Below are 17,787 nucleotides of genomic sequence, written 5' to 3' on the forward strand. Positions count from 1 at the left end.
TTCCGTATTTCAATCCTTGTTACCTGATAATAATATCAATCTTTACCCCCTAAAATGTCTAGTATAAGGGTATTGTAACTTTTAACGTCGCCAATTTGTTTAGCTTGTCAGTTCTCTTCCCCACCCCACCCCTACTTCCCGTCTTGTCTGTGTCTTGTTTCAATGGAACCTCTAATAGTGTGGTCAGCGGAAATCGGGCGTCTTGGAGACTGTGCACAAGCTACTTTAGCACGCGTTGTGCACGTGTGTGCTGGATGATGAGAGCTAATCTCTTTTATCATTTTTCATAGGATCAGAACATGCACAGAGAGATGCCGAGGAAGCTGAAAAGATGAAAATGGACAATAGACGTCAAACAAACAGCGATACGTCGACGGATCCAAAAGCGTCCTCGCCACAGGCTCCAAAACGCGCCCTAACCGCGTCTGAACGACGCGCCCTCGAGGCGGAGAAGCGTGCGGCATTGAGACAACAGCGCATGCGTGAACTCGAAGAAGACGCATTGAAGGCGCAAGTGGTTATTGCGCAAGTCAAAGCAATGTCCGCCACATCGCTCGAGGCCCTCGCGGTCAATTCACCGGAAGCAGACAGAAAATCCAGCGCTTCTGATAATGAACTTCACGACGGCAGCTCCGCTGGAGGCCCGGGGCGAAGATCCAGCGGTTCTTCCACGAAATCGACGTAACGCGATTACGAATTTTAATAGAGAATTGTTATTCCAGTGACAGGCGGGGATCAACGGGGTACGTGATGGAAAGTAGACTGGGGACAAGCCAGCTAGAGAGGTGCGAGGAGTCTGGGGACAGTTTTGTCTAAAATAAACCCAATGCTTGTGGGAAATTTTAAGAGACTCGCGAATCGGAACATTTTATTCTAGTGACTTCGTAAATTTTCTGTTTTTAAGTATTGACAGTTTTAAACGGATGGCACGTGTGCATATAGCTTCGTTTTAAATCGTCAAATTTCTCCTGAGTATGATAATTTCTTTTCAAATTGAAAAGAAGCAGCTATTGTAAAATTATTCAAACTATTTGTCTTCTTTCCAGCACAGAGCAGCAGCAACTAAATCGTTGCTGATTTTTTAGAGGAATTAGGTTTTAATTGAGGGCGAGTTCTTATGAGTTACTTAGATTATTGGGATTTGTGTAATTTCATTTTATTTTATCTGTAAATGATTAGTTAATTTAGATAAAGTTTTTAGAAAAATACTAGAACTTAGTCTCCGAGCGCTATGCCTTAAATGGAATTTATTATTTTAATTTAAACTGGTAAAATTCGTTACGTACATTTTTAATGTTAGATTTTTAACCTGATCTTTCAATTCCTAATCGATTAGTTACGTTTTTAAGTCGGATGTATTTTTATTTTGTAAATGAAGTGATCAAGTGTCCAAGCAAGCTGAAAGCGTTTAACAGAATCATACTGTTCCAAGTTTTCTTAGAGAAATGGCACTGTTATCTGGTTCTCGCATGAGATTTAAACGTGCCAATCAAATAAAACGCACCAGTAATTATCGTATCTTGTAGAACAGTAATCGGCATATAACAGCAAATCACTAGGAATTCGGGATGAAAATGGATCACAAAATGGACAGTTTTTGTTGTCAATTTTATCTCAAGAGATAATCTTTTTCGAGCGTTATCTCAGTGTTGAGCAAATTTCAGCTGACAGTGCCTCCTTAAAATGTCTAGCACAGTTTCTATGGATACAGTGTGTTTATTATCCTTCTTTTAATTAAACATCGCAAAATGACAGCGGTTAAAAACTGATCGAGCACTGAAAAGCAGTAAAGTTTCAGATGATTTTGCGTATAAATGCTTGTTATTTATTTTTTCCTCACACGAGTTACAAGCTCATTTGTGAAAAAAGAGCATTTCGTCTGGCGGAAAATGTGCTCCTTCAGTACTGCTTCTGACGTAGGGTGGTCACGCCATGATCCTCTAAGCATTGCGTGACCATTCAAGATTGATTTTGTGACATCCCTAGCTTTTTGAGCAATTAAAAAGAAATTTATGCGATTACTCTCATTTAAATCTTGAAACTGTGATTCTGACCTTATATTTCTTTAGAAAATATAAAAAAATTAACTTATCATTAAATCGTAGATCGATGTAGATAGGTATTTTGTCTTCTTGTACAGAAATATTAACTTAACCCTAAAAGCCTTGATTCAATTTACAAATTCCTCTTACTGCCCATCATACACTTGTTAAGTTCTAGTTAGGAGAATTTAATTATATATATAACAAGACAATTTCCCTGATCAGATTTGTATTGATATATTGCAGAGAATTACGTTTTGATCATTCAGGCTTAAAGGGTTAAGGGGGAACCACTCCATGTAAGAGTCAGTTTGTGTCTGGAGATGTAACTTTTCATCAGTTCCTTGTAAGTTTGCTATATTTCTAATCACTTCTGAAAAGTTGTCATAGCAACGTCGTTTCCAGGCCCTTCTTGAACACTGAAAAGAACCTGGGCACGAGGTTGAATGTTGTAGTAAATATATGTGCTGTCTGTAAGTAAAATGGCGCTTCAAGAGTTTTATAAATAATACAGACCATTTATCACTGACTTTTTGTTGTGTCCAGCGATTTTCTGTCGTAATCCTTTGAGGTTTTCTCCGCCGGCAATCGTTTGAGTGGTCACGTTCGATCACGCAACGCTTCCACCCATTAGCGTTGTGTGACGATTGCAAATGTAACTTCTGTGAAGGGGTGCTAACACTTTGCGGCTTTAGCCTACGAACGCCGAAGGATTTTTGCACGTTGTTTTGAGCGAAGAGCAGTCTGCACTGATGGTCTGTTGTAGCTTCGAAGATCTACAAAACAAGCTCGTTTCATTTCCCTAGATTGCTTCGTTGATGTTTGCTAGCGTGCATAAGAACTTGTTTCGAAAAGTTTGTCGAGCTGCTGCCAAGAGATTTGCGAAATGGATTTAAAAGCCCCTACATGAAAACGAGGTTTGTATCGAAAAACAGCGATATGACTGTCGACCGGCTGACCCACTTCATTTAAAGCAACCTCGTTCCCAGCGTCTCTCATCTTGCCGGGGGAAGATGAGAGACGCTGGGAACTAGGTTGCATTCAAAGTTCGTAGTCATGCGATAATTGCTAGGCAACGCATTACAAAACATCTATTTTGACGTCAGCTCAGAGTAGCGCAACCTCCGTAAAAGGACCTGGAGAAAGGGAAATGCATATAGAGAGGGACTGGCGAGAGAAAAGGTATTTTTCGCTACAAATTGTTCATTGCTAAGAGGCAAAAAAAAGTACTTGTAAAAAACAGTTCAGAGTTAGCCCCTGCCTCGATCACCTCCACTTTTTTTATCTGTTCATTATGCAATGCCAGTATAAACCAATTGTTATTAAAAACTGCAAGGGACGACAAGGAATTAAATGGCTGGATTTCGATAGACTTCAGATGCGCTTCAACGAACCAATTTTAACCTGAAATCAAGGCAGAGTTTGCCACCAATGCCTAAATTTCATGCTATTCGTTCGAGGAACGTGAAATAAAGCGGCTTACCAAAGATTTGTGTACAAAATTCAGTATTGGAAAAAAATTGCAACCTCACATTAAAATTGTTTGTTTTCTTCACGCAAAAGTGTGATATCAACACACGCGCTTGCACGCGAGTTTTGCGTCAAAATTGTTACGGCACGTGCATTCAACACCAACACCTACTGGTGTTAAAAGGTGCGAGACCTGTTTTTGTCGGCATTTTGCTTCGGAGAAATCTGTACTGATTCAGGCTGTTTTTCTGTGGAGCGGAACGCAAAACGTTAACTGGACTTTGTTCGTTTTGAGACAGCCTGCAAAGGTATGTTTCTGAGAAATTTTGAACGCCGACGCCAGGAATGTGTCAGAACAACGAGAAGATTAAGACCACGTCACTCTTTTGTATACGTTCGATGCGGAAAAATTAAAATGATATAAAACTGTAAAATTGAAAAGACACGAGGCTACCGCGATGTAACAGTTTTAATCGCTTTGAAAGTTTTTTTCAAGTGCGTCATACGTGTATAAAAGACACAATGTCTTATTCTTCTCGTTTTAGCGGCTAGTTGTTTTAAATTTTAACGAGGACTGGAGTAAAGCCCTGGCCAAACAGTAACGCACTGTGGACGCAATTTGAAAACTTGCGTCTCCGTTTGGCCAGGGCTTAAGTTGTTTAAGTTGTGGTTGTTGCAAGGCCTGAGTTGTTTGGTTACGTAAAAACCCTGACACAATGTACAGCTTTTGGTTAGGCACTGTAAGACTTGAAAAAAAAAACAAAAAAAACACTTGCATTCCTTAACAATTTTATTTTTATTTTCCATCATTTACTAAACCATTTCGCAAATCAGCTTCTCCAGGCATACCATTTAAAAATTATCGAAGCAATCCTAATGTTTTTTTAGCTGGGACAAATATAACTCGGTGCAAGTAAATTTTCGCAGCACGCGCAGTCAGTTTTGTATGTATACATGTCAATCACGGTTGTTTTCTACTCGTTATTAGTTTCAGGAAAAATGTCAAGTTCCACTATTATACGCTGGTTATTACTGGTCGTCTTTGTTCCTCGTGTCTTTGGTGAGTACCATGTTCTACTCAGATGGTTGTTTGCAAAAATATCCCATTCGCGAAATATTGAGGTCGACGAAATAAGCATTTAGCGTTCACCAGTTAGCTTTTCGTGGTTATGTTATCTTTTTTTTCGAGTTACTTTGAAGCTTACAACAGTTAGGTTATTAGCACAAACTTAACTTATTGCGACTTTTTGTATTGATTTGAAAGTTCCTAACAGGTTTGTGCCGGCTATCGTATTTGGAGTTTGTTTCTGACACGTTTCAATAATAATCAAGTCTACAATTTTCTTTTGTTCGACTAATCAAATACAGGTCAGCCACTTCAGTTTGGCCGTGAGTCATTTCCAGTGGATAGCAAGACATTGAAGTGCACAAGTTTCACTTTCCCTGTTCCGTTCACTAGCAGCGATGTTCATGTTCATGTAACCATTCACAATAACTTCATTTACGAGGCCGCGGTGGGCTGGGTCGAGGATGTGACTCAAACAGGTTTTACCGGTTGTGTCGTTGCGTCAGGACCAGGAATCAGTACGAGGCAACTGAGCGCTGATTGGATGGCTTTTCAGGGCACGCCTCCAGGAACACAGACCGGAAGTATTCAGTTTCCTCTTTTTACCACCGGTACTAGGTGTTGGATTCACGTTTTTATGCAGGTAAAGTTACGTCACTGTCTAGGGCCGGAGGGAAATTCTTTCCGGAGAATGGTGCCAAAATTCCAAATTAATTTTCGACCCTTGATAGCCTGCTTGTTAGTCGTTTTCTTTTCTAGAGCGCAAGAGGTACAAGAAAGCTTAGGACGCGGGACAAAGCCCTCAACCCTCCCCTTTTTCGCTCCGTCTTGTGCCATTGGACCCCCTTCCCCCTCCTTTAATCACAAGGAAACGGCCGCAACGCGGTTAATATCTTGATGCTCATAGGGAACCACAACACGGATCTATGCCTTGCTACGTCATCAGGTGGAATCTCAGCCGTCTCTTGCTATAGAGCGTGGGGATGGGGGGGGGGGGGGGGGAGGGGGAATTGAGCGCGCGATGAGAGCATAGTACTTAGTCAGGCGGGTTGGGAGATATAGTTTGGACTTGGGAGGCAGAACCCGCAAGGTCTTACATTGAATAGCTTACTACTCTCGAGAGAACAATAGAACAAACAACAGGAACAATGCCTAGAGGACCAGTAGAATTAGAAGCTTACAAACTTATGCTATTTTATGTGTAATTTTTTTTCTGTAGAAATTTGAGAGCAGTCCAATCGTTCACGTCACCGCTGTACACAAGCGACGACATAATAAACATGACGCAATGAGCGTGTGGGTGGAAGACATCACAAATACAACATTCAAGGCTTGCTTCAGGGAGATAAAGAACTTCGATGGAATTCATACTGATATCCTCGTGGTAAGAGTTTGACGCTAAGCCATATTTTTAGTAACGGATGTTGACTAAAAAATTAATTTCCTTCAATACGCTTTGTCGCATAAACATGTTTAGATAACAGAAAGTTACGACACCTTACAAAATTAAAAGTCAGTGGCAACAGGCAAGAGGACTCAACGTTGTACGGAATTAATAGCCCCGTATATTGCGGTATTTTTTTTTTTGTTTTTCTTTTTTTTTTTTTTTTTTTTTTTTTTAGAGTGATTTTAAGTGGTGGATCCAGTGGGGTCCAAGGATGCAAGGGTGGCAGGTTTTAAAAATGGGGGGGGGGGGGTAAAAGGGGGGACAAAGTCAGGGCGGGCCTTATTTTCTTGCTGATAGCAAAGGGGGAGAGGGAGAGGGGCTCCTATTTATTTATTATTTTAAAAGCATTTGTTTTTGTGTTTTTTTAAGAGCGAGCTCCGTACTTGCTTTGAAATTGAAAAAAATAAATTTAATTTAATTAAATTGTATCAAAAACCTGACTGTAAAAGTTGTTTTTTAAAATTACAAAATATACAAAATAGACACACTAACGTTTAGGTAATCTATTTTCATCTCTCAATTGCCCAAATACGTTTTTGCCAAGCTTACCGTTTGGTGCGTTTTGTCACAAGGATTGGGTTGCTATGACGACTACCCCCTCCGGTTGGAGCGAGGCACCAGAGAGTACTGCGCTGAACATGCCGAACACAGGCTCACCTCCTGCTAAGTTCAATTACGGCTTCTGTCAGGTTAGTGGAATTAAAATTATTTCTCTCTTATAAAGAAGCGTTTTATGGATCGCTGATATCATATTCTAGGTGCTGCAAACAAGTTAGTCTTGGAGATGGAATGGCCACTGCGCTCTTGTAATCTTGTTTGGTCATTAGCGACCTTCAGATTGGACTACGAGTACGAGTTTTCAAACCAAATTCGTGTGTCTCCTATAATCGCTTATCACACCAATCTTATCCCTAACGTTAGGGCTTTCCACAAGTTGCTCGAGATTTCCCAAAAAGTTGCCCGTAATTTCTCGAAAAGTTGCTCAAAAGTTGCTGCAAAAATTCAAAAAAGTTGCTTCTGACAATAAAAGTTGCTCGAAAGTTGCTCCAAAAAATCCAAAACGCTGCTTCTAATCAAGAAAATTTCTCTAAATATATGCTAATTTCCCTTTGAGGGTTAGATTTCTAAGCAGTTTTCTGCAACTTTACAACAAAAGAAGTATCTAAATAACATATTAGGGGAAAATTTGTTAAATAACAAAGTTTTCTTTAATTGAGAAAAATCGTGAAGATATCGATGACGCGACGTCATGTTTGCTGTCGAGTTTTGTAATGTATTAATGCAGAATTAGCTGATAGTTGAAACGTCTTCAGATGTTCCTCGAAAATCTCCGGCAAACTTCGTAAATCTTCGGAAACTTTCGTATGGCCTTTGAACAACACTCGGATAATCTTCGGAGATCTTCGGTCTGGAAATTGCTCAAAATGTAACAAGTTGCTCGAGAGGAAAAAGTTGCTCGAAGGGGGAAAAGTTGCTCGAAATATATAAAAAAAGTTGCCAAAAAGTTGCCGAACAACTTGTGGAAAGCCGTACCTAACGTTTATTTATGTGTTATTCAGCAACAGGAAGGAATTAAAGTTTGGGGGATACAATTGTGTTGAAATGCCAAAGTCGTACTCGTACTCTATCTCGTACTCGTATTCAAATCTGAAGGTCGCTATTGAGTGATGATTGGCTGAGGAGTCGCTAAAATAGTCACGTGCCCACCAATTGCACGTGCTCTTGAAGTCTTGTTACTTCAATGATTGGAGGAAGTCACGTGGCGATAAAAGGCACGTGCTCTTGTAATCTTGTTTGGCCACTGATTGGCTGAAGAGAAGTTAAAGTAGTCACGCGAAGATAAAGCGTACGTGCTCTTGTAGTCTTGTTTGCTCTTTGATTGGCTAAAAAGACGTCAAAGTAGTCACGCGAAGATAAAGCGTACGTGCTCTTGTAGTCTTGTTTGCTCTTTGATTGGCTAAAAAGACGTCAAAGTAGTCACGCGAAGATAAAGCGCACGTGCTCTTGTAGTCTTGTTTGCTCTTTTATTGGCTAAAAAGACGTCAAAGTAGTCACGCGAAGATAAAGCGCACGTGCTCTTGTAGTCTTGTTTGCTCTTTGATTGCCTGAGAAGGCGTCAAAGTAGTCACGTACAGATAAATTACACGTGCAACTGTCTTCCTACTGGGTTGGCCAAGAGGTTTGAAAATCTATCGGTACACCAGAGATGTCAAAAGACTGTCAAACCTTAGGAGATGTCAGCGTTTCTTGTTTTCACTAGCGACACAAGCACAAGCGCAAGAATAACAGCTCTTATTTCACAAAATTTGGTGTGTTTTGTGAATTTTTTTTCGTGAAAACGGCTTCGACTCAAGCAAAAGCACAAGCGCATTGCAGTTTTATGCTTGTGTTTGTGCTTGCGGCAAGCACAAGAACAAGGATCAAAATTTGTTCTTTTTGTGTGATTGCGCTTATGCTTGCGCTTGTGCTTGCGTCGCTAGTGAAACTTAATCAAATGTCGGCACGTAATACACCGGTTTGTTACATTTTCCATTAAGTTATAACTTTTTTCTTTCCTAGAACGTTTCATTTGCTGAACCTTTCTTCAAGCCTCCTTGTATCATAACAACAGTAGCACATCAATATAATCCACATGATCCACTATCAATCCCACCATCCAAGAACGCTCTTACAGAATGGACTGAGGTAAGAACACTTTGAACTTTTTAGCGACCGCAGTAAAATTAGGCCCCGTCCACACTGACCCGAATAAAATTGAAAACGGAGAAATTTGAAAACGCCGCATAAAATGTTTTCCGTCCACATTAACCCGGATAAATTTAAAAGGAGAATTGAAAGCGGAATTTTCGCCGGGTGAAAACGATACCCACTTTGGAGAGCGTGTTTGAAGAGCTCCGTTTTCGGTGACCGAAAACGCCGGTTCAGTGTGGACGGTTGGCCTAACCGGAGAAAAAAAAAACGTTTTCAATTTTACCCGGGTCAGTGTGGACGAGGCTTCAAAATCTGCTCCGACAAATGTTAAATTAGGAATTAATGTTTACCTTATCATATTGGTTCACCAATGAGTGTTTGCACAAAGCCGAATCACGTGGCAACATCTTCAAAGAGCGTACAGCACCAATTAGAAGTCGGCGTGTAGCTGATGTCAAGCGCGGGAAAATTTGCTTGAGGTCAAATCACAGCTTGCATCTGATTGGCTGTGAACACAGTATCATCACTCTGGTTCGCTAAAGATGGCGCACCAGGTTGTTGAACAGGATGGTTTTTGATTTTCCCTAAAGACTTGATTTTGAAAATTTTCATTCTCGCCATCACTTCCCAATGGGTTTCTGTCATTTGCCAGATATTTTTCTTGAAAATAAAACCATTACTTTTGGATTTTTGAATTTGTTTGCTTGTGCTAATCGAAAAAAAGGTACAAGTGTAGATGACAATGTACCCTTTAGCGTAACGTTACCACATATAGGATTTATTACAATCCTCGATTATAAAGTTTACATTCCACATGTAAACAGTTCCTTTTCACCTCAGCGCGCTTGTTGTTGTTGTTGTTGTTGTCGTGGATGATGATAATGATGTTGCAATTGTTGTTGTAAAATGTAGATGATGATAATGATGATGATGATGATGTTGTTGTTGTTGATGATAATGATGATGATGATGTTGTTGTTGTTGTTGTTGTTGATGATGATAATGATGTTGCAATTGTTGTTGTTGTTGTTGATGATAATGATGATGATGATGTTGTTGTTGTTGTTGTTGATGATGATAATGATGTTGCAATTGTTGTTGTTGTTGTTGATGATAATGATGATGTTGTTGTTGTTGTTGATGATAATGATGATGATGATGTTGTTGTTGTTGTTGTTGATGATGATAATGATGTTGCAATTGTTGTTGTTGTAGATGATGATAATGATGATGATGATGTTGTTGTTGTTGTTGATGATAATGATGATGATGAAGTTGTTGGTGTTGTTGTCGTGGATGATGATAATGATGTTGCAATTGTTGTTGTTGTAGATGAAGGTAATAATGATGATGATTTATGATGATGTTGTTGTTGTTGTTGTTGTTGTAGATGACGATGATAATGTTATTTTGTTGTTGTTATTGTTGTTCGCAGGCTGTGAGTGTTGATGGATTCTCTGTGTGCGTAAAAGACATCCAAGCCTTAGATGCTATGCACACTCCGGTCACCATTCAGTTTATCGCTTTAGGACGTAAGTAATAGTTTTCACTTATCAAGCTGTTATCTGTTCTCTTTAAATCTTCGCACTTATTAGATCAATGCGAGGGACTAACAATTCCAATATACCCAATAGGAAACTGATATAACTGACTTCCGAGCATTACATTATTGTGACTTATTAAGCGCGATAAAAATTGTGGAGTTAATTCTCGAGCGAGGCAAATGTTACCTTGTTTGCCAAACTAAAACCACAAAGAAACTGTTGTTTTGCTTAATGGAGCCTTAGCTTGCCTACAAGTCGAGCTCCCACTTACAGAGCGTGAAGGGCGAGAGCTCGTCTTAACGTTCGCGCAGGGTTCTACTGCCAAACCGGAAAAAACCGAATGACTTAGCTTTAAGAAAGTCTACATTGTTCATTAGTGATGAATTTTTGCTATCGTTTTTATTTCTTTGTAGATCTTGATCCATGCAATGGTATCAACTGTCCATACTATGCGACATGTAAAGCCAAGAGCGCTACAGAATATGAATGTGTTTGTGACTTCAGTTGTCCATCATTTGAGGATAACTTGTGTTCCGCGCAAGGCATTACCTACGGCAACGAGTGTGAATACAAAAAAGGCATCTGCTTGAGTAAAAAACACGTTGGGATTTCTCATCCAGGAAGCTGTAAACGTAAGTTAAACTGCGTAAAGGTCTTTAGAGCAGTTTTCAATTAAGTGTCCTAAGACCAAGAACTAAAGCCTTTTTTTCACTAGCGGCGCAAGCACAAGCTCAAGCACAAGCGCAAGCACAAGTGCAATCACGCAAAAAGGACAAACTTTTATCTTTTTGCTTGTGCTTGCCGCAAGCACAAGCATCAAAATGCGATGCACTTGTGCTTTTGCTTGAGTAAAAGCCGTTTACACGGTGAAATAAGGGCTGTCATCCTTGCGCTTGTGCTTGCGTTGCTAGTGAAAACTTGGCTTAAGTAATCACTCTAGTCAATCACAAAGAACACGGATAATCCGTCCAATCAAATTTCGAAGCAAATACATGCAGCCGGTGTGAAACGCGGGAACACGTGCGTGAGCGAGTTACAATTGGTTTTGGTTTACTTCTGATTGGTTGAGAAAGTGGCGCGAGTTTTTTAAACCAATCACTTAGCGTAGTGGAAAATGCAAATGCGAATTACTTTCGACACTCAAGTGAAAACCGCACTTATTATTCATCAATATCCAATATTTAGCCTAGATAAAAGAGCATTTAAGCGAAGCAGTAAATCAAAATTAATGAAGCTCGCTCTAAACGAGCTCAATTTCTTTCCTGCTCAAGAGACGTCTGAGATTCAACCTGAAAGGAAAACATACTGATGACGTATATTTATGGCAATCCACGTTCGTCATTTAGCTCTAGCCAATCAAAAAGCAGGTACATGTGTACTCGGCCAATCAGGTCTATTTGCCTCGTGTGAATTTTCCCGCGCTTGCCATGCGTTGGATGTTTTCCCGCGCTGGTCACCCGTTAGCTGTTTTCCTGCTTGACACTCTAATTGATCAATTTAGCATTAACAGGTCTGTGTTTGTCTGTGCAGCATGCTTAGGCAGTTTACGCATTCATATTTTTCAGCTTTCGTCGTTCAACGTGGATTTGCTTCGCTGGACATGTCTGCCGATGAGATGAAATGCAGTGACATCGTGTACAACTCAAGCGATTTTTACTCTTTGCAGCCAGTTCATATTTTGTTATCAATCAATCATGGTGGACAAACTAATGGATTGGTGCACGATGTGAGCATAACTATTTTATAGTTATATTCTTAAATGTGTATTAAGAAATGAATAGAAGACGTTAAGAGTGCAACTGCTCTAAACGGGACCAGTTTTCATTTGATACAAACGATCTTGAACTTGAAAAAAGTGAATGAAAGGTCTGTCACGTATGGAACTGTTAGGCACGTTAAAGTTTCTCAAAAAGCGCTACGGTGAAGATCGTGGAGGGCAAAAAAACAACGCAAATACTTTTTGTAAATGTTAAGGTTGCTCCGTTTTAAAATACAGTTTTTTCCGCGTTTTGTTTTGATGCCCTCTGGAACTCAACTTTATTTTCTTTAACTCTTCTCTGTCAATTTAAGTTGCACGTGCGCACAGTCATGCCACAGCCCTCTTAAGGGTCGCATGAAGTTTTGATTTCATACTTTTGATTCCATATAGTTTATCTTGGCTCTTGGATGCATGTGTCTGGGAAATCTAGAAAATCTCCTCTGCAGCATCTACTGTTTAATTAAATTACCCAGTGACTATAATGCTTTACTTTGTGAAAATAATATTTTACATTTTTAGCCTGTGAACACGTGGGCAGAAAACGTTGGAGAAGGAGTATTTACGGCGTGCGCAATGAAATCTGGAAGACTTGAGCACGACGGACCCCTCCCTCCTGATTATGGCTTGGCCAGTCTGGACTGGGTAGCATTCCAAGGTTCACCGCGCGGGGCCTTGGTCGGCATAGAGCAGATAGACAACTGGTGGGAAGGGACGACGTGCAAGCTTGTCACGATACCTCCGGTGAGACACTACATGTGAATTACATAGAGTTGGTTCGGATCATCAGTTGCAGCAATTCGTTTCCTTGGCAAGCTCTGCGTAAATTGGTTATGAAGGAAATTAATTTTGTCAAAATATTTGCGAAAGCGTGGGTGTACAGGCAATAGTAAGCTAAAATGGTTGAATTATGAGGAAAAAGAGATTACGACAAGGCCGAAATGCTACGAAAAATTCGGAAAGCTTGTACGAAACCGCCGAATTGAAATACCAGCAGTATCGTGTGAAAAGAGAAGACAACGAGCTGCAGAAAAGGCCGCGCGAAAACTGGGGCCGCGGCAAGGGGACGATGTAATTTTGCATTCAAGCGCGACTACTTCTTGCGCCCTCGCCCCCAGTTTTTCACGCGGCCACTGTTCTCCGTTCGACGTCGACCTGAGAAAAAAATTAGGGACTGTTAGTAGGTTTAATGCCAACTACATCTGATTAATTATAATTGTGTGCACTGTTGTTGTTTCAGGGCCGCTTCACAGAGACCCCATCCGTGTTATTAACTGCTAAGCACGCTGTTGCCAATAGAAAACGCGACTCCGCCACGCTTTGGACGGAGGACGTCACTAAAACGTCTTTTCAGATATGTATCCGGGAATTACAAAACTTTGACGGACACCACAAAAACATAAGTGTGGTAAGTGTGACGTAGAAAACACGATCTTTCTTGGTAAAACATTTTTTTCGCGCTGACCACCGATTACAGTTTTTCCCGCGCTTTCCACTTGTTACATTGTTTCCCGCGCTTTTCACTGCTTACATGCTTTCCCCGCTTTCCGCCGGTTACACGTTTTTCCGTGCTTTATATATTATGTCGGTCGGCGTTTTCCTATATTCAAGAGAAGAGAACTTTGAGTTATTTATTTGATCATGCTAGACTTTTATATACAAAGTTGTGTTCAGCGTTTTTTTTTTTACATTTCAGAGTTGGCTTGCTTTCGAATATCTCCCAAGGAACACTTTTGCCGAATTTGAAAGCATCTACTTTCCAAATGGAAATTCTCCCATGGACTCGAGCAACCACGCATTTTGCCAGGTAGGGCGAAGAATTTTGAATATGAGTCAGAAATAAATTCGATTACCATCCATGTGCCATTTGATTAACGTATAACGCGCGACATGTTTATTTTTATAGAATGTCACATTTAAGGTGAATTACATGAAGAAGCCAGCTGTGATGATCAGTGCTACCCATAATTCCTCGGCGGGATTGCTTCCCGATTTCAATAGCATTACGGCATGGATAGAGGTATGACGTCATATAAGGAAACCCCCTTAGAGTTGCTACTGCGACCTCGAGAATTATTATGAAATAAAACCTTGCAGTTTTAGTCTTTCTTGGTTATAAATGAGCAACAATTTAGAAATGAATTGATTAAAGATATAATCAAGGTTTGTACCTTTGCAGAGCATTGACAATACAGGATTTAAAGTTTGCATGAAAGAACTGCACCTGAAGTCAGTGTATGATCCCGTGTCCATCAATTGGGTAACAATGCCAGGTAATTATGTTACGGGACGGGACGGGACGGGACCAAGGGAATCCTGACAGAGAACGACCTCGGGAGATTTCCGAAGATGTTTCTAAAGACTTGACAAAACGAGGAAACATGTTACAAGAAACATACGTAGCGCGCATGTTTCCCCAATGTTTCCCAGTTTTGCCATACGGGAAGCATTGTTTTCAGCGTCAATTTTTTGTTTCCAAGAAGCAAAATTTGCTTTTGCTACACGGCAGAAACATTCCGTGTTTCCGCGCAGAACGGAAGCATGACTAAAGAGGAAACAATTATGGAATTATGTTTCTGGAAACAGGGTTTTCTCGTTTTCAGCAGACGGCATGGTACATTCCAAGCTCCCACGCGCGCGCTATATCATTTACTCACTCATCCACGCACGCTTGCCACGCACGCACGTTCCTTATAACTTACGGAATCACTCACTCACGCACAAACTCGTTTGTTTGTTCACGTGCTTACTTCCTCTCTCACTCGTGGGCTCTCTTGCTCACTCTTTCGCTAACTAAACGTTACTTTCTTGTTAACAGATGACTTGCCTTTTTCGTTTCAGAATGTAATTCGCCATTAGGAGTGGGAATGTATAAACGCCGAATACCGGGCGACCAGATGACTGCCTCTTCTCAAATTAGCAAGATGTACATGGCAAGCTTAGCGAGACTGAATAACAGAGCTTTCCCTGGAGTGCATTATGGAGCTTGGTGCGCCTTAAACAACACTGGTCAGTGGCTACAGATCGACCTAGGCTACCTCCATGTTGTAACAGGCGTGGCCACTCAGGGTCGTAACAGTTCCTTGCATCACATGTGGGTGAAGACCTATGAGCTTTCATTTAGCAAAGATGGCAAAACGTTTGAAGTTTACAAGGAGAATAACATTACTCAGGTACATAACTTTGGTATATTTATTAATTTATAAACTTTACTTTTTGCTTTATGCCTCGGGAAGTAGTCAGTTCAGTAAACTTGTGCCCAGATCTCTTCCTAGATCAGGTAAAACGACGTACGCAGTTTCAGTAGTTTTCCTCCTGGAGCCCGCGAGGAAAGGAAGTCCCTGGAAACGAGGTTGGGTAAAACGCAGAGGTCTGGTGACAAGAGTTATGATTGGCTCTCTGCGTCGTTTGCGTTTGGAGGATCTTGGAAAACTGCTCTACATGCAATTCGCAAGAGCGAAGAACATTACATTTCTGCTTCATATACTGCCTCGTCCCCAGGCGTCATCCTACTTGGTGGTGCACGGTTCGCTTTGCGTTGTGTGCCTACCTAACTATCAACCCCCGCGCTCCCAGTTTTTCTGCCTTTTCGCCCTAACCGTCCGGCCGATCGGTGCCTGGGGACGAGGCAGCTTCATATATATTGTTCCTTTATTATAGACCAATTTTTAACTATATTTTCTGCTTGTAAGGTTTTTAACGGCAACAGTGAGAGCAACATGATGGTTGTTAACGGCATCAAGGAAACCCAGTTAACCAGATACGTCAGATTCCTTCCGATCACGTGGTATGGTCACGTGTGTATGCGAGTGGAGGTTTATGGGTGCGAGGCTTATACAGGTAAAAAGAGTAAAGAGGCAAAGGAAGAAACACAGAGTATAATAACGATTTCTTAATCAAATATTTCCCCAGAGACGCGGAAGCAGTAAAGGCCAAGGAGTTTTCCTTAAAGGGACTTTGTCACGGGGATTTCACTGTTTTTTGGTCTACACTGTTCTAAATAAGTGGTAAGCAAATAAGCCCATAGAAAACATTATCTTTGAACATCTACAGGTAAACAAAAACTTTATTTGCGGATAGAAATAAAGCTACGGCTACTGATAAATATCGATTTTTTGAAGACGCGCAGAAACAATTTGAAAACGTTTGCCTAACGTTTTCAAATTGAATCCGTTTCCATCCGTGCCATCCGCAGCCAAAGATGCTAGTTAACAGGTTCAGTGCTCAAATATAGCCATTTTCAATTAAAATGAATTTTTATTTTTAGGTTTCGTGCAACACAAATAAAACATTTTGGCGGTTCAACTGATCTGGTAAAATCCGTGACATAGTCCCTTTGAGCTCTAAACGTTCTAAACATGTCATCCAACAAACGCTCTCACGAGGCTACCAGGAAAAGAAGGTTAACGGTAAACAAGTTAGTTTCGTCATCAAGAAAATATTTTGTTATTTCCCTGTAGAGCCACTCCACGTGATGATGATGTCATCAGGGTGTGATGACCCTCCATCTAACCTGTGTGGAGACTCGTCAATCACGATTGACGGGTTTGAAATGAGTCCTAAGGTAAGACGCGATATTCATTACGGGAGCTCCACTTGACGACTTAAGAGTTTGTTTCTTGTTTACAGTTTGGATCGTTATCTTCGTATTTGATTACTGTAGAGTACTGTGGAGCTTGATCCTAAATCATTTCATTATATTGAGAAAGTTTCTGCATTCATATAACGACTGGCGGTTTGCATTGTAGTTTTATTTTACATTGTAATTTTAAATTATTTTACACAAAACAGAAAAGATCAAAATTATTTTATAGCTTATGACCGAACGTGTGAGATATTCCTTATTAAAATTCTGCATGCGGGTAACTCTCCAACCCAGTGGCGATTTAGAGGTGGGGTATTGGGCCGCTCTGGAAAAAATGTTTGCTCCCCTACCCCTACCCCTATTGAGAATAGAAGGAGCCTTTTTGATTTACACCAATTTTGCATCCACTTCTGTAGTCGGTAAGCTAATTTTAGGTAACATTTTGTTAATATAATATTTCCGCTTTTTTTCAAGTCACGTGGCCATAACGTAGTTGCCGTGGACCAAGAAGGAAGTGTTATCGAGGCGAAGACATTTGACACTTACGGAGACAGTTCAGCAGGCACAAATATGGCGAATTTCATTACGTCACTTCCGGACCATACTGTGGTGTTGATCGCGGTACACGAGTCTGGTAACGTGTACGTGGGCGACGCTGCTGATGCTCTGAAGAGCCTGGGTGCCACTGAACCACTGAATCCAGGCTACCGTGGGTCATGGGTGCTGGTGGGTTACAAAGGAACTGGGGAGAGGCCCGCCTGGGTGCGGCAGGCTCAGAACGATCGATATTTGGGTCCAACTGTCGTGGCAGTGAAAGTGTTTGAATAAAGAGCAGTTTTTATTACAAAATTTAACAGTCTTCTGATAAAATCAGACTTTGCATAAGTTATTAATGTAATTAAGCAATGCGGAAATTATTTGTAAGAGAATAAAGTGTGCTGAATTTTCTAAAGCAACTGGAAACCGATTGCTGTTACAAAATGTAAAACATTTTGGGATTGATAATAAAACTAAGACTTGCAAAGTAATGCTTTGGACTGTTTGTGTTGTAATCGATCCGCAAGGGTACCTCTTAGTTGAATTTGCCTCATTGACTGTTAAGGGTCTTAAGGAAATATAAAGCGTTTTGTTGCTGACGTGCGTCAGAAAGAAAAACTCGTCTAAACGGCTTTAAACCCACTCCAGT

The 17,787-nt window shown here is 40.7% G+C and overlaps 2 protein-coding genes across 3 annotated transcripts in view; both read left to right on the forward strand.

Moving 5' to 3' along the window:
• LOC144665920 (protein scribble homolog) overlaps positions 1–2,571 on the forward strand; it is a 45,658-nt gene extending 43,087 nt beyond the window's left edge. For both annotated transcript variants that reach the window (XM_078527204.1, XM_078527203.1), the window contains one exon: positions 291–2,571. In XM_078527204.1, the coding sequence (XP_078383330.1) occupies positions 291–685 (395 nt within the window). In that variant the 3' untranslated portion in view covers positions 686–2,571. The remainder of the gene's footprint in view (positions 1–290) is intronic.
• Positions 2,572–4,433: 1,862 nt separating this feature from the next.
• LOC144665923 (uncharacterized) lies at positions 4,434–17,557 on the forward strand. Its single transcript, XM_078527207.1, has 17 exons — positions 4,434–4,583; positions 4,886–5,221; positions 5,798–5,962; positions 6,598–6,714; positions 8,585–8,710; positions 10,152–10,248; positions 10,674–10,892; positions 11,826–11,986; positions 12,539–12,760; positions 13,257–13,424; positions 13,713–13,823; positions 13,923–14,036; positions 14,196–14,289; positions 14,858–15,189; positions 15,709–15,856; positions 16,477–16,580; positions 17,076–17,557. The coding sequence occupies exons 1-17, from the start codon at positions 4,467–4,469 to the stop codon at positions 17,427–17,429; spliced, it is 2,985 nt and encodes a 994-aa protein (XP_078383333.1). The 5' UTR covers positions 4,434–4,466; the 3' UTR covers positions 17,430–17,557.
• Positions 17,558–17,787: the final 230 nt, after the last annotated feature.

Source organism: Oculina patagonica, chromosome 9 (genome assembly GCF_052425735.1).
Source record: "Oculina patagonica isolate OP01 chromosome 9, crgOcupat, whole genome shotgun sequence".
Lineage (NCBI taxonomy): Eukaryota > Metazoa > Cnidaria > Anthozoa > Scleractinia > Oculinidae > Oculina > Oculina patagonica.